Source organism: Sardina pilchardus, chromosome 10 (assembly GCF_963854185.1).
Source record: "Sardina pilchardus chromosome 10, fSarPil1.1, whole genome shotgun sequence".
Taxonomy (NCBI): Eukaryota; Metazoa; Chordata; class Actinopteri; order Clupeiformes; family Clupeidae; genus Sardina; species Sardina pilchardus.
Genome location: NC_085003.1, coordinates 20,382,263 through 20,407,262, shown reverse-complemented (window position 1 = coordinate 20,407,262; position 25,000 = coordinate 20,382,263). Strand labels below are relative to the sequence as shown.

Below are 25,000 nucleotides of genomic sequence, written 5' to 3'. Positions count from 1 at the left end.
AGCTGTGGGAACGCGCGGTTGTTGACAGTGTGTCTATAGCAGTGAACACCTACACCTCCCTCTCTCTCTCCCTCTCTCTTTCACTCTCCGTCTCTATCAGCACTGGCACTTGCCTCTGCTCTCCTCTCCACCTTCCGACACTTCGCTCCTCTCCTTTCCTCTCCTCTCCTCTCCTCTCCTCTCCTCTCCTCTCCTCTCCTCTCCTCTCCTCTTCTTTCCAATCCTCTCCTCTCCTCTTCTCTCCTCCCCTCCCCTCTCCTCTCCTCCCCTCTCCTCTCCTCTCCTCTCCTCTCCTCTGCTCTCCTCTGCTCTGCTCTCTCTTCTCTGCTCCTGCCACCTCCATTGTTCATGTTCATCTCTGAGTCATGCACACAGAACCACTGGTGTCTTTTCACTGCCCCCTCGCCTCTCTTTTGAATGGCTTTTTTCCATCTCTCACTCTATTTGCTCTCTCTCTCTCTAACTCGTGTTGTCTCTCTCTCTCTCATTGCTCTTTCTCTCTCTCTCTCTAACTCTTGTTCTCTCTCTCTTTCTCTCTCTCTCTAACTCTTGTTCTCTCTCTCTCTCTCATTGCTCTCTCTCTCTCTCTAACTCTCTCTCATTGCTCTTTCTCTCTCTCTCTCTCTCTAACTCTTGTTCTCTCTCTTTCTCTCTCTCTCTCTCTCTCTCTCTTGTTCTCTCTGTCTATTTCTATTTTCTCCTCTCCCTGTCTGCCTCTTGACTCTCCGCAAGACTGAGAATCAAAGATGCTGTGTGTGCACTTCACTCCCCGCTCTCTGCGTATGAGCTACCTTGATTTATTTGTGCCTCTGTGCCTCTGTGTGTGTGTCTCTGTGTGTGAGTGTGTGTGTCTATGCGAACATCCATGTGTTTGTTCATTCTCATCTTCCTGTGTGTGTGTGTTTGTGTGTTACAGAATGAGGTGATCAGTCAGCAGCTTGCAGTGATTTTTACGCAGTGCTACGGTCCCTACCCCATCCCCAAGCTGACGGAGATCAAGAGAAAACAGACCTCGCGCCTAGGTGAACACCAGCACCACCAGCACCACCACCACCGCCACAAACACCCAACATTACAGTCTACATGCTGAGCAGTCAGGCTGCCTGGTCAGCTTTGGTGTCACCCCTGTGTTTCTGTGGGTGAGGTCAGATCATCCCAAACGGCCTAGATTACAATAATCTGACAGCTCCATTGCCATAATCAATTGCCAAAATCCATTTGGGCAGCCAAATGGTTTGTATCCAAAATTGCCTCACCGCAGCACGCCCAAGCTGCCCAGGAATTCGGTCAAACCAAACTGAGCCATAAAGAGACAGCTCTGCCATCTAGTGGCCACATATGGCATGCTTTTATGAAGGCAATAACATCTGCAATAGCGCCATCAAATATTTCTCCTGTGATCCTGTGTACTAGATTTTTATAGTGTGAGGATTACGAAGGAAGACATTTCCCACTCTAGGACCTTGTTTATCCCCTAGGATGTTGTTTACACTTTGTGGCTAATTGAAGCCTTTGTGGGGAAGCCAGAGCTCCTGCTCCACATGGTAATTGGTATGGTATTCAGTTGTATGGTTATGCTGATACTGTAGGTCTGTGCTGTTGTAATGATGAACATGGGGAAATGTGTCTCTTTCTGCTTTGATGTTGAGGTTTAGGAGCACTGCAAGAATGTGAGTAACAGTGTGTGTGTGATTGAGTGGTAGTGTGTGGAGATAGTGTGTGTGTGTGGGTGTGTGTGTGTGTGTGTGTGTGTGTTTGAGTGTGTGGAGATAGTGTGTAAATTATAGTGTGTGGAGATTTATATTGTGAGAATTATAGTGTGTGTGTGTGCGTGTGCGTGTGCGTGTACGTGTACGTGTGCGTGTGCGTGTGTGTGTCTGTGTGCCTGTGTGTCGTGTGAGTGATTGTGTGTGTGTGTGTGTGTGTGTGTGTGTGTGTGTGTGTGTGTGTGTGTGTGTGTGTGTGTGTGTTGCATGTATGTGTGTGAGTGTTAGTGTGTGGAGATGGTGTGTGTGTAAACTGCCTGAGCCTGTGACCTGACCTCAGCCTCCCCCCTCTCGTAGACCCGTGCTTCCTGAATAATAAGGAGATGTCTGACGTGACGTTCCTGGTGGAGGGGAAGCCCTTCTACGCCCACAAAGTTCTGCTGTTCACTGCCTCAGCCCGGTAGGAGGAGCACACATACAGTATCTCCACACTTCCTCTCCATTCACCTGAAAGCTTCATATCTCAACAGCAGAATGGACACTGGCCCATGTAATGGACACTGGCCCATGTCAACATGTCTGTCTGACCGGTCTCCTCTCTCTCTCTCTCTGTGTCTCCTCCTCGACCCCCTCAGATTCAAATCTCTGCTGGTGAACAGGCCGGTCGGAGAGAACACCTGTATTGAGATCAGCCACGTGAAGTATAACATATTCCAGGTAACACACATTTTCGTCTTATCATCGCGTGTCCTCACAGTGTCAGTGTCAACACGGAAGTCTTAGGAGATTCCCCCAAATTTCTGACATGCTAGACTTTTGGTCATAACGTCGTGGAATGTCAATATATGACAATAAATCGTGGGTCACATTATAAGACGTTTCCTCCTTCGAGCGTCGTTCCCGACTTAATATTTCAGACACGACAATGGAGATTTCACACAATCGTGGCAAAATGGAGCTGAAATGGTGTCGTGTGTACAGGCCATCAGACATGAGATGGCAGCAGAGGCCCATGTGGCTGGACACTAATGACCTTAGAGGAGCTTTAAGAAAGTGGAGTTGATTGGAGTTCCAGAGCTAATAGAATACTTTGAGAAGCCATGTTTGGTTCACAGGGGCATGAGAGCCCATAATATGCAGTATGTGGAGAGTGTGGCAGGCCCTTAGTGGCACTTAAAGAGCTGCCGCTCTCCTCTGATGAGAGCTGTCCACTTAAGCTGCTGTCCGTGCTGCGCTGCGTCTGCCGCTGCCCGCCTGCCCGTCCGTCTGGCCGTCTGACGAGTGTCTGAGTGGGAGACGTTGGGCTGTAAGAGTGGCAGCAAGGCAAACACAATCACGAGGCTGCAGTCAACAGCTTTGTGGCACAGCGGTGCAGCACCGCAATCAAATCTCTCTCAGTGGGCTTGAGTATACCACACACACACACACACACACACACGCACACACACACGCACACGCACACGCACACGCACACGCACATAAACATTCATGTACAAACACACACGCAAGCAGACATACATGAATACACTCATACACACACTCAAACACACACACACACACACACACACACACATTCATGTACAAACACACACGCAAGCATACATACATGAATACACTCATACACACACTCAAACACACATACACACACACACACACACACACACACACACACAGACACATCTAGAGACTGAAAGATCAAAGCAATTCTTTGTGCACACTTTGTCACCCTCCCACATACAGTGGGTACTGTATGTAGCTGTAGCGCAGCAGGCTCTCATCTCTCTCCTCCAATCTGTGGCATTTCCACTGTTCTCCTCCAAAGTTCCAGTGGGGACCTCCTGCTCTCTCTCTCCAAAAGAACAGCAAGTGTGCAAGTCTGAAGTCTGAAGAAAGAAAAGGGCCACATGTTATGTACTGTAATTTTGAAGTGCTCAGTCATTTCCTTCCATTAGTTGAACTCTAAAATCTCAAACCGGGGAAGGGTTCACATTTTCATGTTTGACATTGACATTCACTTCTCATGCTTATAATGGCGTATGCACATAACGTCAAAACTACACTAGTGTTCCTTTCCCTCAAGACACAATTATGAAACTGACAAAAGAAACTCTTATATAAAGACTGAATGTACACTGAACACCTGTGACAGCTTGTTTTTTGCAAGTGTGTCTGTGTGTGTGTGTCTACGTGTTGTGAGTGTGTGTGTGTGTGTGTGTGTGTGTGTGTGCGCACACGTGTGTGTGTATGTGTGTGTGTCTGCGTGTTGTGAGTGTGTGTGATTAACCGGCAACTGCCTGTTTTGCAGCTGGTGATGCAGTATCTGTACTGTGGAGGCACTGACGCCCTGCACATCAGAAACACCGAGATCATGGAGGTGAGTTTCTACACACACTTCTCCTCCTTATACTGTATATTACTGTAACATTGCACATCAGAAACACAGAGATTGTGGAGGTGAGCTATATTACTGTAACGTTGCACATCAGAAACACAGATCATGGAGGTGAGCTTCTACACACACTTCTCCTCCAGGCCATCACTGGAGCTCCCTCCATGGCTCACCCTCTCCGCATCCCCCACGCTGTCACCATGCGTCTGGTCTCCCCCTGTACATGAGGCCTGGGGGGGCGTGGGGGGGCGTGGGGGGGCGTGGAGGGGAGTTCCATATGTGTTCCCTGCCAGGCGCATCAGGGCCCTGGCCAGATTGCTGGACAAAGGTGCCCTCTGGCCAAGACACGTCTCGGTCACTGGTCAACTCAGATGTGGACTTGTGAGCTGGTGGGGGTGCAGAAGGGTCAGATGAACAGGGAGTGTTGGAGCAGGAGAGAGAGGGTGGGCTGTCCTCAGTGCTATGAATGTATCCTCAGTGCTGTGTGAAGGTCTGACAGCAGTGTGTGTGTGTGTGTGTGTGTCTCTTAGCTTCTGTCTGCTGCCAAGTTCTTCCAGCTGGAGGCGCTCCAGAGACACTGTGAGATCATCTGTTCCAAAAACATCAACACAGACACCTGTGTGGAGATCTACAACCATGCCAAGGTCAGGATATACATACACACACGCATGGGCAGTGTGCAGTGTGTGTGTGTGTGTGTGTGTGTGTGTGTTTATGTATGTGTGTGTGTGTGTGTGTGTATTGGGATATGCTTGTCTTCCACTGTCCCTTGTTCATCTTACAGTAAGCGACCTTGGGTTTGAGAAATGCGCTATGTAAATGAATGTAAATTAATGATCATTACCTCTTCTCCTCGTCAGTTTCTGGAGGCCCAGGAGCTGTCCTCGTACATCGAGGGCTACTTCCTGAAGAACATGGTGGTGCTGATCGAGCTGGAGACGTTCAAGCAGCTGCTGTACGACGCGCCGGCCGAGAACACGCCCTCCGACGTCCTGCAGGACCTGGAGCGCACGCTGGCCACGCGCATCCAGTCCATCCACCTCTCCTCCTCCAAGGGCTCCGTGGTCTGAGGGCCCCCCAGACTCAAGGGGAGGGAGAGGATGGAGGGGGGTGGGGTAGGGGGGGCTTCTCCATCCCCCTCCTCCATCATCTTGTGTGAGGTCGCTCGCAATCATCAACTTCGCCCCAACGGACGCAAGCCTGTCAGGGAACAGTGCCAAGCTCGGAGCTTAGAGGACCAATCATGACCACATACAGTAGGAAGCGCGCGGCACGATGGGGAAGGCCTGCAGGACTTGAGTGACCTCTCTGTGGAGGGGCCGAGGGGTCAAGGGTCAGGGGTCACACTGAATGCCATTACATGCACAGACCAAACCTCTGCGCCAGCATCTAGAGTTGTTGCTTTTGCAATAATCACAAAATAGCAGTGACAAATAGAAAAAGCAAAGTTGTTATTTTTGGCAGAAAAATTTTAACGATGTACAAAAAAAAAATATTTACAAATGGATCTTACTGGATGCTGCCAGTAATATATTTCAGATTATTAATATAAATATGAATATTGTGTCTTGAAATTTGTGATGTTGTGTGTGTGTGTGATTGAGAAATACGTGGTGTGTTTGTGTGTGTATGTGTGTGTGTGAGTGTGTGTGTGTGTGTGTGTGTGTGTGTGTGTGTGTGTGTGTGTGTGTGTGTGTGTGTGTGTGTGTGTGTGTGTGTGTGTGTGTGCGTGCGTGCGTGCGTGCGTGTGTGTGTTTGCTTGACTGTGTGTATGACTGTATGCTCAGGTGAAGTTGGTGTAAAACATGTACGTGGACAGTCTTCAATCAGTGCTTGTTTAAAGACACACCAGAAATCCCAGAATGCCAGTTATTCCCCCGCTCTCCAGGGAGGCCTAGAACATTCCATTTGTAGTGGACACTTCAGTCGGCTGGAATCTCAGCGCTACCAGGAACCTCCGGGTTGAGACCTGCGTCTGTTAGGGCAACACTGTACTGTACAGATCATTACCCGGCAATCCATGGACCATGGAACCCACAGCAACACCGCCTGCTTCTACAGCACCACACCACTCAAGACTCAAGTGTTGGCGCTGTCACTGATATCACTCATGAACCAATATCCACTCATCACAGTTCATGTGTGTGCAAAGCCACAGGTTGACCACAGATGGACCTCTATTGTAAATACGGTCTGGGTGGATGGGCCAGGGAGTGCCCGCTCCCCTTGTAAGTTACTGTACAGTATCAACTCATTCTCGTCTGCCCGCAAGTGTCTCATCAGACCCAAAAGGACAAACAGGCCACTGTCTGTGTACGTGTTCTGGTTTAAAGATGCATGTGGTTGTTTGTAACTTTTGCTTTGTACTTCTGTGTCTCAAAGATATCTTGTTGTTTTGTTTTTGTGTGTGTGTGTGTGTGTGTGTGTAAATGTGTGTGTGTGCGTAAATGTGTGTGTGTGTGTGTGTGTGTGTGTGTGTGTGAGTGTGTATGCGTGCGTGTGCGTGTGCGTGTGCGTGTGCGTGTGCGTGTGCGTGTGCGTGTGCGTGTGCGTGTGCGTGTGCGTGTGCGTGTGCGTGTGTGTGTGTGTGTGTGTTGGTGGTGTGGGGGGGAGGGGAGCTTTTAAACGAGCATGGCGTTTTGATCATGTTTACCTGTGCTGTGAAACAGTGATCTCATTCCAGGTCCAAGCTTGAAGAGACTCACCTGGTACATGTCAGATATCATCAGTGCTCTGATGGGTGTCCATCGCCATGGCATTTGTGCAAACAGATCAATCTCTCTCACTGTCATGTTCTGTTTGACTGAATATCTCACTCTGTAGGAAAAAAAGAGATTAATGCAAATTGATTATATATGTATGAATCATGTTTGGAAAACCAGTCTTGAAGTGTCTTCTTTTTACTGCACTCTTTTACTGTCTTACACTGAAAACTACTCTTCTGCCTGTTTTTGATAAGTGGAAGGCAGAGAGCCTTTCACTCTCATTAGCTAGTCTGTTTGGAATTCACGTTCTTTCTGTCCTTCTCTCAGCTCAAGTCCAAGAACTGCTTTTTTTGTTCTGTGATAGTTCAGCACACACTGCCTGTGGTGCTTTGGAGGAGAACAGAACAGAGGCTTAATTTAATCTCAAGCCCTGGCAAGATATCTAAAGATTAAAATCCAGCACACATCCCCTGCTTCCAAAGCGTGTGATGAGGTTGTGTAAACGTGGTCTTTTCGAGGTAAAGGGACCGAGCTGGGGAGAAGAGCCAGTCAGAGTTTGTGTTTGTCGAGAGATGAGGAGAAGCCATATTTTACTTGCTGAAACTTCAATGTCAATGTCACCACACAATCCACAATGCACAGATGAAAAGGTACAGTACCAGTACAAAAGGATGGGTTCTCTACGCAGGTAAAGAGAGAATGCAAATGGAGGGATGAAACGAGTAGAAATAGATGGAGGCACCAGCCAACCCACAAGAGAGAGAGAGAGAGAAACAGGGGGAAAGGGGGAGAGAGAGAGGGAGAGAAGAGAGAGAATGAGGAACTATGGGGTTGCGGGCCACCTCATGTGAGGGAGTGAGAGAGAGGGAAATAGAGGAGAGGAGCCAGACAGAGAGAGAGAGAGAGAGAAGGGGGGCAGACACAGAGAGGGGGCTTACTGGTGGGGATTGGGGGAGCCATAGAGAATGAGAGCTTGTGCTGTCTCTCTCCAGTAAACAGGACAGGGATTGTCTTGGGCCTCGTCCAGCGTCAAGAGGAATCTGAGGAGGTGGGGTGCATGTGCTGTCTTTAGCCGCTTTCTGCAGGCAACTCCACTGATATGGGCAGCAACACTGCACAGCATGCACACACGTGAAGAATAGCCAAACAACAAGCAGGCTTATGTGTGTGTCCCTTGATGAGAAGGCTCAGAGCCAGAGCCAACGCTGCAAAATGGGGCTCGCCATTTGCACTCTAACAGCTGAACTGGACTAATGGAGTGTTTTCATAATCACCTTCCCCCTCGCCTTTAGATATCCCCCCCCCCCCCCCCCCCCCCCCCACACACACACACACACACACATTAAAGATGGCCTACTGAGTCGATTATTTGTGAAATTGCAAAGTCTCACAAAATGGACAAATTGCTTTGGTAGAAAGAGAGAGAAAGAGAGAGATAGAGAGAAAGAGAGAGATACTACAGAGTGAAAGGAACTGTATGTGTGTGTGTGTGTGTGTGTGTGTGTGTGTGTGTGTGTGTGCATGTGAAGTTCGTCATGCTCTTTGAGTCAACAGGCCAGAGGACTTGGGCGGGTTGAGGAGAGAGAGAGAGAGTGCCACATTGTTGAGGAGGTATCCATGGTAACAGCTGCTTAAGGGGCGACACTGAGCTGAAACTGTACTGCTGTGCAAAGAATCTGAATGGAGACCACAGCCTCCCTCCCCCACACGCCACACACACACACACACACACACACACACACACACACACACACACACACACACACACACACACACATTCCCACAGCCATCTAACTCTTCCCGTTCCTATATACTGTAACTATACTAAACATCCACCCATACATTTCCCACCTGTCCAGACACACAGACACTGAAGTGACCAAACACAGGCACCTGCCCAAACCATGCCCAAAGGTTTGCCCCCTGGCACAACTGTGCCTCCCTCCCCAGCTCTCTCCTCCTGAGTTCCAGCACGGGCGCGGGGAAGCGTTGAGGCGAGGCCGAGCCCTTTAGACCGGAGCCGCTCACTCGGACAAAATCCCAACGGAGCACGGGGCTACTGCAGGGCTTATTAGAGGAGCGCCGGTTCTGCAGCGCACGGGAAAATCCCCGGGTCCGCCGGACCGTGTGACTGACCCCACTGCCCACTTGCTTGGCCGTCCCTAAAGCTCCGTCCGACATCTTGATTTGCGGCGCTATTTTGTGTGGCTCGGCCCTGCATGCCAGCACAGCAGCGGGGCTCTCTGAAGAGATGAAAGAGGCACCCCTATAGGGACCTTATTCACACACACACACACACACACACACACACACACACACACGGGCCAAGTCAAATGGCCCTCTGAAGCAGCCCCTATTGTATGGATGTGCGTGCGTGTGTGTATGTGAGAGAAAGAGTGCGTCTTTGTAAATGTGTGTTCATGTGTGTGTCCACGCATGTTCCTCTGTGTGCACTGAGCATGTTGAGCTTTGTGTGTGATCTCTCTGTGTGTGTGTGTGTGTGTGTGTGTGTGTGTGTGTGTGTGTGCGTGTCATCTCTTCACATGTTTGTCCATGTGTGAGTGAGCGGACTGGAGTGAGTGCTCTCATTGAGGGTTGCTGGGTAGGAGGGCTGGCGGTAGGTCCCCCCCCGTCCCCCCCACTCGGAGCCCCAGCTCCTCCAGTCAGCATTGGCATGCACCGGACGCAGCCTCCTGGCACTCAGCGAACTGGCAACTCACCACTCCCCTGTTTTTGTTCTGCTTTTTCAAAGAGTGGCTCCAAAACTTTTTTTTATTGGTGGACAGAGAGAAAGAAAGAGAGAGAGAGAGAGAGGGAGAGAGAGAGGGAGAGAGAAGGGGGGGTTGAAGAGGGAGAAACAGAAAAACAGAGAGAGACGGAGCGAGGAGGAGTGTGTGTGAGAGAGAAACAAACACATAAACAGCAAATTGGAGAGAGAGGGAGAGAGATAGATAGAGAGAGAGAGACAGAGAGAAAGTGAGAGAGAGAGAGAGGGAAGGAGGGAACAGCAGAAGAGACAGACGGAGAGAGATAGACAGATAGAAGAGGGTTAGGGAAGGACAAGTAGAGTTTCAATGAGCACCACCTCTCTCCCCCGGCGCAATCCTGATCTTCTTTTGTCTCACAAAGGAGACACAGTGGAGCCCTACTACCAGGAGACCCTGCTGCACTACGCGCCGTACAGGTAGGAGAGAGAACGAGGGATGAAGGGACCTCAGAGGAGAGAGGGATGGAGACGGGAGAGAGGGATGGCAGGGGGGTTACGTGTGAAGGAGGAATGTTAAGAGGGGGTGTGTATGGCACGGAGGGAGGGGTTGTTTTGGAAAAGTTGGGTGCATTGTGTGTGTGTGCCTGCTGCACTTTAAATGGTTAAAGTTCTAGAAACATCTAGTGGCTCTTTTCCATTTGGACATGATGTTGATTGCCTCTAATGGAAATTTGCTAATGGCAATGTGCTGAAATGATTTATCATGCCTCTCTTATTAGCAAATATGTTGTAATGTAATGTATTTTTACAGTGATATATCTGAATCATCAGGAGCAAGCGGTTTTACAGATCTTTTTCATTCCCGTGAAAAGCGAACAATTATGGACCACTTGGCTCTGGCTATTAAGATGCCATCACTTTTGCCAACTTTTTGCTGAATTACATAATTCAGCTATCTAATTGCTCTACATGATTAAAATGAACAAGCTGAAACCCTGACAAGTTTCTCCAGAAGTTCATTAAGAACAGCATGCCATGCTCTCAGCATTGTGTGATCGGTGACCTTTTAGATAGTAGAGAGTTCTTTCCAAGCTGTCATTTTCAATTCACTTTGACTGGGAACAGGATGCATGACTAGACTCCAAGCCAGACTCCAGAACAGAATGCTGGAGCATGAAATGAGCATCAAGCTCAAACAGCTTTTTAAACTAAACTCTACTTTTACACACTCCGGTGAGCCACCAGCACAGGTGTATGCCGTAAGCTCCATCTGTTATCAGGTGCCCACAGCACTGGGTGGTGTAAGAGCTCTAACATAGCCAGACACACAGACAATTCCGCCCTGTTTTACTCACTCTGCCCTTTGAGAGAAGCTAATGATGTTGAGGGTGGGAGGGTGTCCAAGTCCAGCCCAGATGATTAGTGAGCTAGTTAGTTAGCTACTCTCATTTAGAGAGTCACTAGCGGAGTTCCATGATGCAGTGTTGTGTGTGTTTTACTGTGGTGAATAAAAAGAAAAAGACTATTGGACCTTTAGTGTGCGGACTTTTTTTAAAATCATTTTTACTGTTGCTCTTTGATTCCAGCACCTACTTTTTCAAATATTCAGATGTGCGCACCCGCTTCTACACTAAGGTGACCAGACGTCCCCGGTTTCAGGGGACAGCCCCCATTTTGGTTGCCTGTCCCCGGGAAAATACAGAAAAACTACCTATGTCCCCATTTTTTTGAGTATAGAACTTGGATGTATTTCAGTCAGATTGATGGTCAAACTGAAAATGTCCCCGTTTTGGGGATTATGTCCCCGGTTTTGGTCTCGGACATCTGGTCACCTTATTCTACACTATGTGTTTTAACACTGAGCTGCTGACCACTCCTGACCCCCCACCTTCACTGCTCCCCCCCCCCCCTCTGACCTCACACACTCCTCCCCACACACCCCTCCCCCAGGGGCCACCTTCCCACGATGCAGCGGGACGAGCTGGCGGTGGGCCGGGAAGAGCTCAGCTACGACCGCGTGTCCACCCTGGAGCGGGCGGAGCGCGTGGCCACGCTGGAGAGGAGCACGCTGGGCCGCCGGCTGGACCACGACAGCTACACGGTGGACGTGAGGGCCAGCGACCTGCAGCTGCCGCCGGCCAGGCCCGTCCACCCCTGCCTCAGCTACCGGACCTGGCTCTACAGCGCCCTCATCGGGGTGAGAAGTGGTACTACTGCGCCGGGCCTCAGGAAAGGGATGGAGCGATGTGGGAGAGAACTGTTCAGATGAAAGGAGCTTGTTCTAATAAGAGACTGATTGAAAGTCAGCACAAGTATAATGAAAGGAAACAAAAGAGCTATTGGTGGATTCTGTGTTGAGCAGTGGTGTGTGTCTCAGAGCTAGTGAGCTATAGATTTAGCCTTTAAGTGTTGGCAAATTAATCACACCAAGGGCTCGCTTTTATGCGCCTGAGTATGTGTGCTTAAGCTTACAGGTGTACATGTTTACAAGTGTATGCTGAATAAATAATCTTTGTGTGATGTGTGTGTGTGTGTGTGTGTGTGTGTGTGTGTGTGTGTGTGTGTGTGCGCCTGCATGTGTGTATTGGTGCATGCCTACTTGTGTGTGTGTGTGTGTGTGTGTGTGTGTGTGTGTGTGTGTGTGTGTGCTTGTGCCCCCCTCAGAGCAGTCTGCTGGTCACCACTGGCTTCTCCCTGTACCTGGGCAATGTGTTCCCTGTGGCCATGGACTACCTGCGCTGTGCTGCAGGCTCTGTGAGTAGCCCCACTCAATCATTCACTCGGCCACACGCTCCGTGGACGTAGAGCTGACCCTCCGTTTACCCTCAGAGGACAGTAATCAACGACCTCTCTGAGAGAACATGATGACCGCTCTTTAAACTCAGTTCTAGCTTTATGTCCTGTCTGCAACGGAGGCTGCCCAGGGCACAGGAGGTATTCAACACCTCCTCCACTGACCCTGGGCAGAGCTGTGCTAGTTATTTGTAGCTACAGCTCTGTTGTGATATTGCATCTGGACATGGTGGCTTGATTCTATGCTTATCTGTTCTATTCTATCTGTTCCTCAGGGTATCCCGGCAGCAATCGTTAGCTTCGCCATTGCCAAAAACAGACATGTTGCAGTAAGTACTGTACCTCTGTATGGCATGAAAAGGAGTGACTTTGATACACACACACACACACACACACACACACACACACACACACACACACACACACATACACACACACACACACACAGGCAGTTCCTTTCACTCTGTAGGCTATGTATCTCTCTCTTTCTCTTGCATTTACCAAAGCAATTTGTCCATTTTGTGAGACTTTGCAATTTCACAAATAATCGACTCAGTAGGCCATCTTTAAATGTGTGTGTGTGTGTGTGTGTGTGTGTGAGATGTTTTTGAGGGAATATGTAGAGTTGATTACGTAACACTCACAGTGATACACTTTGAACACATTTGCCTTTGATCTTCCATTCTCTCATGGGCTTCTCAGAGTTATTCACAAATGCTTAACCTAGGGCATTGTGCTCAATAATGTTATAGTTTTAAATAATTTGCTAATTAGTTTTTAACTGTGACAGTTGCTGAACTGCTGAATTGCTGAAAATTAATTACTGGAACCTCCACTTTAAACTGCAATTATACTCTTAAAGCCTTGTGATGAATCATGTGGATAGCAGCAAAGAGCTAATCTGTTCCTTTTGCTGGTCAGGTGTCAGATTTCCAGGTGATGTTTGTGTCCTCCTTTGCCGTGACGACCACCTGCCTGGTGTGGTTTGGCTGCAAGCTGGTCCTCAGTCCCTCTGCCCTCAATGTGAGTCCAGAAGCACATCCCATAATAGATCAAAAACACACATACTGTAGATACTGTATCTTATTTTGTCAATGGTTTGGGACTGTAAATTCATTCTGTTTCATTGCACTCTCATCTCAGTCACTGGTTATGGACAGAATAGGCAGCAGCATTGTTTCATTTTATTTAGATGACTGTGAAGTGACCTAAGCAAATGTAGATTGGAAATATCTGAGAGCAATTTCATTCCACACAATTGCGTAAAGCGGTTGTGTACACTCTTTGATTTGATTGCATGCTTGGTGAGTGGAATAATGTGAGCGCACCTCTAGCTGACGGCTGCAGAGGCAAGACATGGTGGTCATCTGGTGTGCCAGACAGGAGATGGTGGTCATCTGGTGTGCCAGACAGGAGATGGTGGGCACGTCTCCTGGCCTGCATGATGAGTCACTGGAGGATATTTCACAACATGGCCTCTCTCCCACCGGCCACTTACACACAGTGGGCACTCATGAAATGGTCTGACCTCTGGCTTTCCTTCTTCTTCTGTGGGTGTCACGTGTGTGTGTGTGTGTGTGTTTGTGTGCGCGCGCGTGCGTGCGTGCGTGTGTGTGTGTGTGTGTGTGTATGTGTGTCCGTGATCACAGATCAACTTTAACCTCATCCTGCTCATCCTCCTGGAAGTGCTGCTGGCCAGTACGGTCATCCTCTCTGCCCGCTCAGCTGAGGACTGCTGCAGCCGCTCTAAGGTACATCTGGGAATTCAGTTAACCCAACGTTTCAAATGGATCATCCACACTTGGCTACAGTATATTATCATCTATATTAAAAATGCGAAACACCATGGTTGGTGTGTGTACATAATTTAAGTGAAAGTGAATGAGATTAGTAACAGTTAAATGTTCATTTTACTGACAGACTGGTGTCTTCTCTTTTTTGGCCAGCAGATGGGGTATGTTGCACCTAGAAAACCTGCCAAGTTCCCCACTAGAGTCCTGAAGGCCTACTCTGTAAGTTACCTGTTGTAATCACGTATCACGCTGCACTACTAAGAAATATGTGCTTACATGTCTCTTCTACTTTGTCATTTATAGTTGTCTGTCTCGTCCTAACATGTTGTCTATTTATAATGTTATTGTAATTCATATCTTAATTATTGTATGTCATGCACCCTGAGACCAAAGCAAATTCATTGTATGTTAAAATCTACTTGGCAATAAAACTGATTCTGATCTGCCCGTGAGGGTAAGAGGAGGTGGCTGAAGAGTGGTCAGACACAGACACTGTCCCTCTCTCTGAAGAGTGGTCAGACACAGACACTGTCCCTCTCTCTGGCAGGTGATTGAGGTGATCGTGGGGATCTCCGCCGTGTTTGGTGGCATCATCGCTCTGAACATGGACGCCCTCATGCCAGGACCCTACCTGTCCGTCACCTTCTTCTGGATCTTGGTGGCTGTAAGTGTATGAGTGCTGCTTTAGGCTCTATGCTAGTCTGGTGTTAAGTGTATGAGTGCTAGTCTGTGCTAGTCTGTGCTAGTCTGGCATATGATGTGTGTGATCTGTGCTGTACTCCACCTGACTGTGTTGTGACTTGTGATGTCTGTGTCAGTGTTTCCCCAGCGCCATAGCCAGCCATGTGGCAGCCGAGTATCCCAACAAGTGTCTCGTAAGTCTCCTCAATACTCACTACTAATGTTAAAACACATACACATATAGCATGGGTGTACACAACATACTGTACTATACACACATACTACACAGAACACACTTAAATCACACAGAAATTCTTACACACTTCCTACATGCTATTTAATTTTGTGTGCTCTATAATCCGGTGCCTCTGCCAGTGCATTGTTCTTATATCATATGTGTTGTTTGTGTTGCCCCTACATCTCTTTTCTCTCCCTTTCTTTGGTCTGTGGCGCTCTCTCCATCCCTCTCTCCTTCATTATCCTTCTCACATTCTCTCCATCCCTCTCTCCATCATTATCCTTCTCACATTCTCTCCATCCCTCTCTCCTTCATTATCCCTCTCACATTCTCTCCATCCCTCCTCTCTCCTTCTTGCATCTGTCCATCTCCGTGGCCCCGGTGTGGTGTCCCCCAGGTGGAGGTGTTGATTGCCATCAGCAGCGTGACGTCCCCTCTGCTCTTCTCCGCCTCGGGCTACCTGTCCAGCAGCGTCATCAGTGTCATCGAGATCTTCCAGCAAGAGATCCCCACCTCCAAAGTAAGGCTTCACACTCGCATCACACCCCATTAGCTGCCCTGCTGTTCGCACCTCACACATCCATACAGCCGCGGGCCACAGATGGGAATGGCACACATCAGAATCAGATACAGTGACCGGATAACATAAATACACAGTGAGGATTGGAAGTTTGAAGCCCATACACACAATCTGATTCTGATTTTTGTCTGATTTTTCGGATTAAAATATTTACACAAAATTATGCAGGATATTAAACACATGCATTCTGATTAGTCTGATTAGACACCAAGGACGAAGTTCGTTGCGATGAGAACAACTTTCTGGAACAGTCTCGTTTGTTGTAAAACTTTGCATGCGAAAAATCGGACTTGGTGTGCCTTTAGGCTCTATACCAAATGTCTTCTGTTTTGTCATCTCTTCTGTGTGTGTGTGTGTGTGTGTGTGTGTGTGTGTGTGTGTGTGTGTGAGCAGCAGTCCTATGACATCCTCCTGCTGATCCTGCTGGTACTGCTGCTGGTGCAGGCGGTTCTGACCGTGTCCACGGTGGTGCACTGTGCCTCCTACAAGAGCCACATCCACCAGGGGGCGCCAGAGTGGGAGGACAACCTGCCACCACCCCCACGCCTCTATGAGGTGCACCCACACTCATACATATAGGCCAGTAAGAGTACACACACACACACACACACACACACACACACACCCACACTCATACATACACACATACACACACGTCCATGCACACGCACATGCACGCACACACATACACACACACACACACACACAGGCACGCACGCACACACACACACACACACACATATACACATATACACACACACACAATCCCACAATAGCTACACCAACACTGAATTGGCTGAGGTGGATGAATCCTGCTTGGAAGATGTGTAATTCATGTGTGTCTTAACAAGTTCCAGTTTCACAAAGTCCCAACAATTTCAGAACATTATGTTTCCTGACCATACATACAGTAGTACAGAAACACTCACAATAACCAACTCATCTTCCCATTGACTGTCAGCTATTCTAACTATGTCATCTCTCTCTCTCTCTCTCTGTCTCTGTCTCTGTCTCTCTGTCTGTCTATCTCTCTCTCTCTCTCTCTCTGTCTGTCTTTCATGCTCAATGTTTCTGTCTCATGTCTTTTCTCTCACAGCATCAGGCGTCCAATGGCAGTTTGAGGGAGTTTGATAAGGACAAGGCTTGGAAGGCTGTAGTGGTGCAGATGGCCCAGTGAGAAGAGAGGAGGAGGAGAGGGAGAGATGGACAGCCAGTGTCTTTATCACATGACTGAATGAATGAGCCAGTGAATGAGTGAGTGAGTGAGTGAGTGAGTGAATCAGTGAGTGAGTGAGTGAGTGAGTGAATCAGTGAATCAGTGAATCAGTGAGTTAGTGAGTGAATGAGTCAGTGAGTGAGAGAGTGAATCAGTGAATCAGTGAGTTAGTGAGTGAATGAGTCAGTGAATGAGTGAGCATGTGAGAATGAGAGTGTGTGCGAGCAGGCTGACAGTGCGAGTCTGTGTGAGGTACAGTAGTGAATGAGTGTGATCCTCGCCGCGACGCACGCGAGCGACTGAATGAGCGTAGAGATAAAGCGATTACGGTATTCCACAGTGCCCGTGTCAGTCAGAAGTGTAAAGAGATTAAAGTAACACTTGTAGAGCTCCCATCACAGGGCCTGAGACTGTAGCCCAGCCACGCAGTGCACTGAAAAGCCCCCGCTGTGTGTGTGTGTGTGTGTGTGTGCACTCATACTGTATCTCTGTGGCCTGTAGCGTCACACACTAGAAGCTTGATTAGAACTGAGAGACTTTGCTGTAGCTGATCCCAGCACATGATATTTCATACCAGCCTGTCATGTTACTAAGAGCCGCAGACATTGTCTTTTTCCGAATTGTCCAGGCAGATGGCATTGCTACTGTTCCAAGCAAGCGTGTGGTGGAGGAAGGGTCAGTGAGTCCAGCGGCACAGCAGTGTCTGCACTGCACTGGTAGAACAATCTTCTGTTCTGTGTATACAATCTGTAGCGTGAGCTTTCAGGTCTTCCAAATGTGCTCAGGAAGCCGAGTCCTATTTCATGAAGCGCTACTCCTCTAGTGTGGTGTAGAGAGCAATGGTAATGTACATGTTACTGACTACTTAGTCTTCTGTATTTTGTGTATATTAGTTATATGTTCAGGCCTGCTGATTTTGTTGTAATAATAAAAAAAATGGCTACTGTTGAACTTTGTAGACGTGGCTTTTGTTATTCCCTCTCAAAAATAGGTTGTCTGTCCATGATCCATTATGATTACATTATGTTTACCTATATTGTTGGAATGTGAAATTGTCTTTTTTTTTCATCTGTCAAGTCTGAAAGGAGGATAGGCCTGCACACTGTTATAAAAGCTCCCAGGTCCCAGGTCAATTTAAGGTTTATTGATTTAATTTAAGGTTCAACTTATTGTTGCTATATCTGTGCCATTTGTTGATACTTTACACAATTGTATGTGATAGATGGGAAAAAATATCACAGCTTGAGTTGTATTCTTTCTTCCTGAGATGTAAAATATAAATAAGTAGCCTGCTGGAATATAATGTACAGTAAGTTTCAGGACTAGTAACTGTAATAACACATCATTATCCAGTTATGTTTAATGAAGAACGCTTACATTTGAGCTCTGGTACTTCTAAACATAATATCAGGATTTATTTTTTTTGCCTGGGATTCAACTGTATATTACTATGCTTTGAATAGCTTATTATGGCACAGGCACAAACAGCTCCCTGAAATGAGAGGAAACAATCTGCCATTTCAACATAGGCCTAAAGTAGGCTATTCATTTATAGAATGACTTTCAGGCATTAAATCCATTTGAATTAGGCCAGCCAGTATTTCAATTAAAAGAGAAGAGATGGTAAGGATTGGCATTGTCTCGCGCCAAGATTACATAGCTGTATGAGAGTTGGATTCACAGTTGGAGTTCATACTATTAAAAAAAAAAGTTGTGACGACGAATCTCGAAAATGTATCGTCCAAAGCAGACCGTGCAGCTACTGGAGTATTGCTTTGGTTCAGGCTGCTGATTCACCTCGTCGGTACTTTGGGGAATCATTCCTCAAATGACTTAAATCGCTAGTGACAACAATAGCGAGTCTCAGATGCTGTGGCGTCGCGCCTATCCTACCCTATATTTGGAAGCAGTCGTGAGAGCAAACGGCGCTCAAACCAGTGCAAACCGGATACAGAAAAGAGGTGGCAGACCGGCACTTGAGGCGCTTTTCAAGGATCCGTGTCTAGCCACAACTTCTCCCACGCCGTCCTCACAAAAAAACACTTCGCCAACCACTCTCGCTGCACTCCAGGGGAGCACCTCTGATTTTGGCTACAGTCAAAAAGGCAACATCTGAGAGCAGGGTTCATGAATAGCATCTTAGAAATAAAACTGAAACGCAGTTGTCACGCGCATTGAAGTAAATTATAATTAGGCTGTCGTATGGATGTTGTTGTGTCCATTTCAGAACCAGCTTGTAAGATATAGCAACAAAGGCTATCCAAAAATCTTGGATTGGGGTGATGTCATCGGCTATTGAACATGTGATAAATGCGAGACTCCTTGAGGACGACATGAGTGAGGGAAGACTGGGATGGGAGAGGAGGGAGGAGGGGAGGATGAGAGGATGGAAGCGAGAGGGGGGGACTGAGGTGGAGGGGTTTGGTAAAGGCGGAACAAACCGGTGTGTGCCCGGATACACGCTGTAACGGCTCGCCCGCACTGCAGCTTAACTCTTGCCGCCCCGGGGATGCTCAGGGCTGGGGAGTGTAAAGCATCTCACCGCGGCGACTCTTCTCCTGCTCCCGGCAGCCTGATCAAACAGCGATCTGCCACTGATGACTGATAAATCTCCGCGACTGTGATCGCCAGCCAGCATCAGGTAGACAGGGGCCAATACAGGTATGTGACACATCGGTGAGGTGAGAGTGTGACACTCATATGCCTGTCTCCCTCTTTCGCTCTCGCCACGAAATCTGACTGGTTCTGTGTTTTTGTTTCTTGGTTTTAAGCGGATTGATTTCGTTTCATTCATGTCGGTGTTCTGTGAACGGTGTGCTCAGCACAGTCGCCTGCTCGTTTGCATGCCTTCTTGCCAAGTGCTCGCGCCTTGCCGGTCCACTTCAGCACTAATGTGTTGGATAGTTCCCTCGCGCCGTGCTGCACTCGCCGTCAGCGCCGGTGACATTTTTTGAAGCATGGAGTTCCATAGTCTGTTATTGTGGGGTCGCTGAGCTGTAGTTTAGCTACAGTTTACATTCATAAATAGGAAAGTCAAATTCGCTGTGTAGGCTATAATACGAAAGCCGGATCTGCTGTGAATCATAATGTTCATTCACCCGCTTTACTTTCCTTTGAATTGAATTGACTTTCCTCTGGATACTTCAAGTAATCATAGGCTACGTTACCGTCAGTTTCACTAACTGACATGTTATTATTTCCGCCTGTTTTTAGTCGAAGTCGCTACTTTGAAGTGCGTACAGAGAATAAACAACACTCTAAAGTGCACACAGACGTGGAGCAGCTTTGTCATTTCCTAAACACACCTTCTGTCACACATACTGTACTCTAAACATCCACTCACTCACTCACTCACTCACAGTGCACCCTAATATATTATTACTGTAATCACCAGCACCTGGCGGTGAGCATCTCAACAAGCTTTAACAACTTAGAAACTATTGAGGAATCTACAACAATGGCTTTATCTGCTCATACCAGTCCAGCATGCACTGGGCCAACTGAGAAGAAAGGGTCAGTTAAGTTATGACACATGCAGGCCATGAGCCACCTGCTGCCATGGAACAGCCTGAACCAGAGGACCAGGAAAACATCTGCAGCAGGCACCCCACAGTTTGCAAACGTCCAGTTGCCCAAACAGATTTGAGAAGGGTGTTTTGGTTATGGGATAGCTTTTTGTCAGAGATATGCAAGGGTTTATTGGGAATAGGCTGTGTGTAAACTGAGGAAGGTTTTGGCAGCGAGGACTTTTATTGCTTTCCACATCTATCTCAAGGCCCAAAAGTGTCTCAATAAAGAGCAGTGTAGTGGATAAAAGGGAGTAGCCTGTGCGTGGTGAGGAGTGAGTGGACATGTGCCAGCGGATGCTATGAATTGGTCCTGTCGCTGCTGTAGGTAGAGTAGCACTGAGCGTTTTCTGCTGATGTTACAGCTCTACGCCACCACCAGAGCCCACGCCCCAGTCAGTGCCAGTGTGTGGTGCACAAGGAACAAAAAAAAACTTTCTGGCACCGGTGCCTGTTTCATTAGAAGTCTCCTGACTGTACTGTACAGTACAGCCACACCCTGCTGATTCAGGAGCTTCAACACATTATTTTTTGAACATTTTGTTCTGTGAGAACCATGAGAAGACCATCAGAGTTCAGAAGTACAAGTGACAAGCTACAGCAGCACAGAGGACTGACACGAGTCTCAAAACTGTGTGAGACATGTGGAAGGGTGACATCAGCACAGACATCATCCTTAACTGAAATAAATGGCTTCCGTCACCAGCTACATGTAACATTTATCAGCGACCGCATTTGGCACAGGTCACTGGCAAGCGCTGCGTTGCGTAATGCCTGAGCGTCCGGTTAATTATTTAAAACTCCGAGGAACTCTGGCTGTGTGTGTTGAGTGCTCTCCTCTCCGGCCGTCTCCACTGACCCAGTCTGCACAGACGCCTCACCGAGGCCAAGACGCTCTCAGATGGCAATGCTCTCGGCGTCTTCATCTTACAGTGTAGCGCGCAGGCTGATGGGAGAGGTTGATCAAGTTCACTGAGGAAAAACAACAATGGAGGGAGTTCAGGCCAGCGAATTAGCTGTAGAGGGTCCAGTGGGTTTGGTGGCTTTGCAAAAACAGCGTGTCTGACTGAGTCATTCCCAGAGACAAAGGGGGGTATTGGACATGGGGAGGAGAGGAGAGGAGGAGGCAATAAGAGAGAGTGTCTAAACAAAAGTGAGTGATGAGAGAGATGGGGGAGAGGAAGAGAGGGGGAGATGGAGAGAGAGGAAGAGAGGGGGAGAGAGGAAGAGAGGGGGAGAGAGGAAGAAAGGGAGATGAAGGGACGGTGATTCAGTGCAGAGGGCAGCTGAGCGAAGGACGCTGCTATAACCTTCTCCTGGTGCGCGTGCAGAACGCCCCTCCCACACTCGTCGCTCTGCAGCAGCACCACTCTCACACACACACACACACACACACACACTCACACACACACACACACACACACACACTCTCTCTCTCTCACACACACATACACATTTGCAGACACACACGTACAAAAAAGCACTCATGCTTGCATGGTGCAAACACACGCTCTGACAACTACTTAAGTTAACGGTCACGTGCACACAAGTGTGTGCGCACACACACACACACACTTGAGTATGGAGAGACAGTACTGTATGTCCCTGTGTTATTATACATGCTAAATCCACAGACTGCACAGACTCCACAGACTTAAGTGCACAAACACCATAGCCATGTATGTCCTCACCATCACATACACATATATACTCAAATGTACACACCCTCCTCCCCACAGACACACACCGATGCCATCAGTCTCACGGTCAGTGAACACGCACTAACCTGAGTGATCTACTGTTATCAGTATATCATAGGCGTAGCTGTTTAAGCACCTCACAGAAGTCAAGGTCACACACACCGCATATGACCTTGGGCCAACCCAATTTGCATACATTCAGAGCGGAGGCTGCGGCGTAATTACACAGTGGCATAGTGTTCACGCATGGAGTCCATAGCGATTCCTCTGGGGATGTGATCAGCTGTAATGAGCGGGCTCCGTCGCCCCCTAGTGCTCACCCTGACAGCTTCTCATTACGCGAGAAAGTTGGGCGGCCGACGCCGCACCACCGAAACATCTCGGCTCTCTCCAGGCCGTCGCGCTTTACGTCGCGTTTTTCTCCAGCTGACTGCGCCGTATTGATTGGTTGAGCTCCCGGCGGGACGCATTGATCTTTTGAAACAAGACTTGTGTTTTCTGGCCGGGATCTCTGGCAAGGTCACCTAGAGGAGAAGAATAGTCAAGTGAGCTGTGTGTGTGACAGTTGCAGTGTGGGTATGTGTGTGTGTGTGTGTGTGCGTGCGTGCGTGTGTGTGTGTGTCTGAGGACACAGTTGTGTGGTGACCATGAATATGAATGTGTTAAACTCCCCTGGACATGTCTAAGTGTCAGTCGAGTTCCAAATGGCAGGAGCGCTTCTGTTCACTTGCAGGCTGTTTAGTATGTGTGTGGTAACACGCGTCCTTTATCTCCTATTTAGGATTCAGCAGCTGGACAGCAGTGGACCACTGGACACTTCCCCGGTGTCTGACTTCTATCCTGTTTGGATCAAACTCACACTCAGACACCAGCTGTCAGCCTTCCCACCAACCATGTCACTGCCTTGACTGAACAGCCTCCAAAAACCCACCCGCAAACTCACCATCATCCAATCCAGACACTCGGAAAGGGTGACGAGACACGAGCCGCCCAGCCAATCCCGTGACACCGTGGTGGAGGGGTCAGGGACGCTCGGGGTCGGGTCGGGTCACCGGTGCGCTGCTGTGGGGGCGGTAAGGCGGCGGTCGGACGGGCGCTTCCTCCCGGATGCAGAACATCCTCGACCAGAACCTGGACATGGCGACGGCGCTGCTGGCGGGCGAGAAGCTCAAGGAGCTCATCATGCCGGGCTCGTCGCAGGACGAGAAGGGCGGCGCGCTGGCCGGACTCATGGTGCAGATCAAGCTGGAGCTGCCCTTCGACCGCGTCGTCACCATCGGCACCGTCATCATCCCCATCCTGCTCGTCACGCTGGTGTTCACCCGCAACTTTGCAGGTCAGTACAGTACAGTACAGCATATCTCAGGTCAGTACAGCACATCTCAGGTCAGTACAGCACAGCTCAGGTCAGTACAGCACATCTTAGGTCAGTACAGCACATCTTAGGTCAGTACAGCACAGCTCAGGTCAGTACAGTACAGCTCAGGTCAGTACAGCACATCTCAGGTCAAAGGTCATCTAAACGATGCTGGATGACCTCGTGTTTATTTACGATTCTTAGCAGGCGTTTTTTGTCCAAAGCAAATGAAATTATATTCAAAGCAAAGCAAAAGCCAAGCAAAGCCCATTGGAGAGATACAGCGTGTTCCTCCCTATACAGCTCTCCTGGGCAACTCCACTCAGCGTTTTGTTATTGTCTGGGGAAGAGGCGGCCCCCACTGTGTTTGTTTCCAGTTCACAGAGCAAGGGCTGTGCAAGAAGACCGTGTTCTCACAGAATGGGTGCTAGTGAGATGTTTGTGACAAGAAGTGTTACGTGTTCAAGGTCATGAGGAGTCATTTAATAAATCTCACACAAATGTGCACACACTCTCTCTCACACACTCTTATATACACTCCTATACAAAAATGTATGCACTGAAACACTATGCACACACTAACACACACACACACACACACACACACACACACACACTCATGCACATTCATAATCTCTGGCAGACACTGTCCATCCACATTGTTCACTGACTGACAGCCTTCACTCAGACAGCCTTCAGTGATCACCCAGCCTTCACTGGCACTCCTTACCGGAGCACTCCAGTCAGTGTGGGCCTCAGTAATCAGATCAGCCAGCCTTCAGACTCTCCTCACTGGAGCACTCCCGTCAGTGTGCGCCTGAGTAATCTGTAGGGTAAACTGAGCGTGATGTGGAGGTGGGCCGTCTGACTCTCACTAGAAGTAACAGCAGCCAAAGTACGGTACTATCACTTGCTGTAATCCCCAGTGGATGTGCCTTACTGTAACACCTCTGCGTGGAGCCCTTTGTTCAGCAGACACACGAGGGGTTAAGTGCGCAGTGGCGTGTTCTCAGAGCGATCATTGCAGAGATTGGGCAGGGAGGGAGGAAAGCTTGAGTTAGTGTGTGTGTGTGTGTGTGTGTGTGTGTGAGTGTGTGTGGATGGGTATGTGTGTGTGTGTGTGTGTGTGTGTGTGTGTGGATGGGTGGGGGGTGGGGTGGGGGGGTGGAGGGTGAATGCTGAGTCAGAGTCTCTGCAGAGCGCAGTCCCAACCAGCTGTGACTGAGGCTCTCTCTCTCTCTCCCACTCTTCTCTTTCTTCGAGGCACTTCTCTTTCTTTGTCCCCCCTTTCTTCTCTCTCTCAAAATATATATGTTCATGCTTATTTATATCTCTCTCATCTCATTCTCTATCCCCCCCTCCGTCATTCTCACTCTGCCCACCCCTCTCCTTCATCTGCAGCTCACTTCTCTTCTTCTCTTCTCTTCTTCTCTTCTTCTCCTCTTCTCCTCCTCTTCTCTTCTCTCCGTCCTGCTGTACGCCGCAGTAGCTTCCTCATATCAGAACAGACAGCAGCAGATTCAGTAAATTGCTAAATTATGCACTCTCCTATTATTATCATTACTGGTA

General features: G+C 48.5%; 3 protein-coding genes across 3 annotated transcripts in view; all 3 read left to right on the top strand.

Moving 5' to 3' along the window:
- The window catches only part of btbd11b (BTB (POZ) domain containing 11b), a 69,399-nt gene extending 64,189 nt beyond the window's left edge, over positions 1-5,210 (top strand). Inside the window, 6 exon segments of the mRNA XM_062547584.1 lie at positions 917-1,022; positions 2,064-2,166; positions 2,342-2,423; positions 4,012-4,080; positions 4,626-4,739; positions 4,956-5,210. Coding sequence (XP_062403568.1) covers positions 917-1,022; positions 2,064-2,166; positions 2,342-2,423; positions 4,012-4,080; positions 4,626-4,739; positions 4,956-5,165 — 684 coding nt within the window. The 3' untranslated portion in view covers positions 5,166-5,210.
- Positions 5,211-9,736: 4,526 nt separating this feature from the next.
- Positions 9,737-17,766, top strand: mlc1 (modulator of VRAC current 1). Its single transcript, XM_062548389.1, has 12 exons — positions 9,737-9,984; positions 11,458-11,704; positions 12,172-12,261; positions 12,576-12,629; positions 13,222-13,323; positions 13,950-14,051; positions 14,250-14,312; positions 14,641-14,757; positions 14,912-14,968; positions 15,410-15,532; positions 15,986-16,147; positions 16,689-17,766. Exons 1-12 carry the CDS (start codon positions 9,875-9,877, stop codon positions 16,767-16,769), a joined length of 1,308 nt encoding a protein of 435 aa, XP_062404373.1. The 5' UTR covers positions 9,737-9,874; the 3' UTR covers positions 16,770-17,766.
- A 5,366-nt stretch (positions 17,767-23,132) lies between these two features.
- The window catches only part of panx2 (pannexin 2), a 7,317-nt gene continuing 5,449 nt past the window's right edge, over positions 23,133-25,000 (top strand). Inside the window, exon 1 of the mRNA XM_062546896.1 lies at positions 23,133-23,410. Within this exon, the coding sequence (XP_062402880.1) occupies positions 23,182-23,410 (229 nt within the window). The 5' untranslated portion in view covers positions 23,133-23,181. The remainder of the gene's footprint in view (positions 23,411-25,000) is intronic.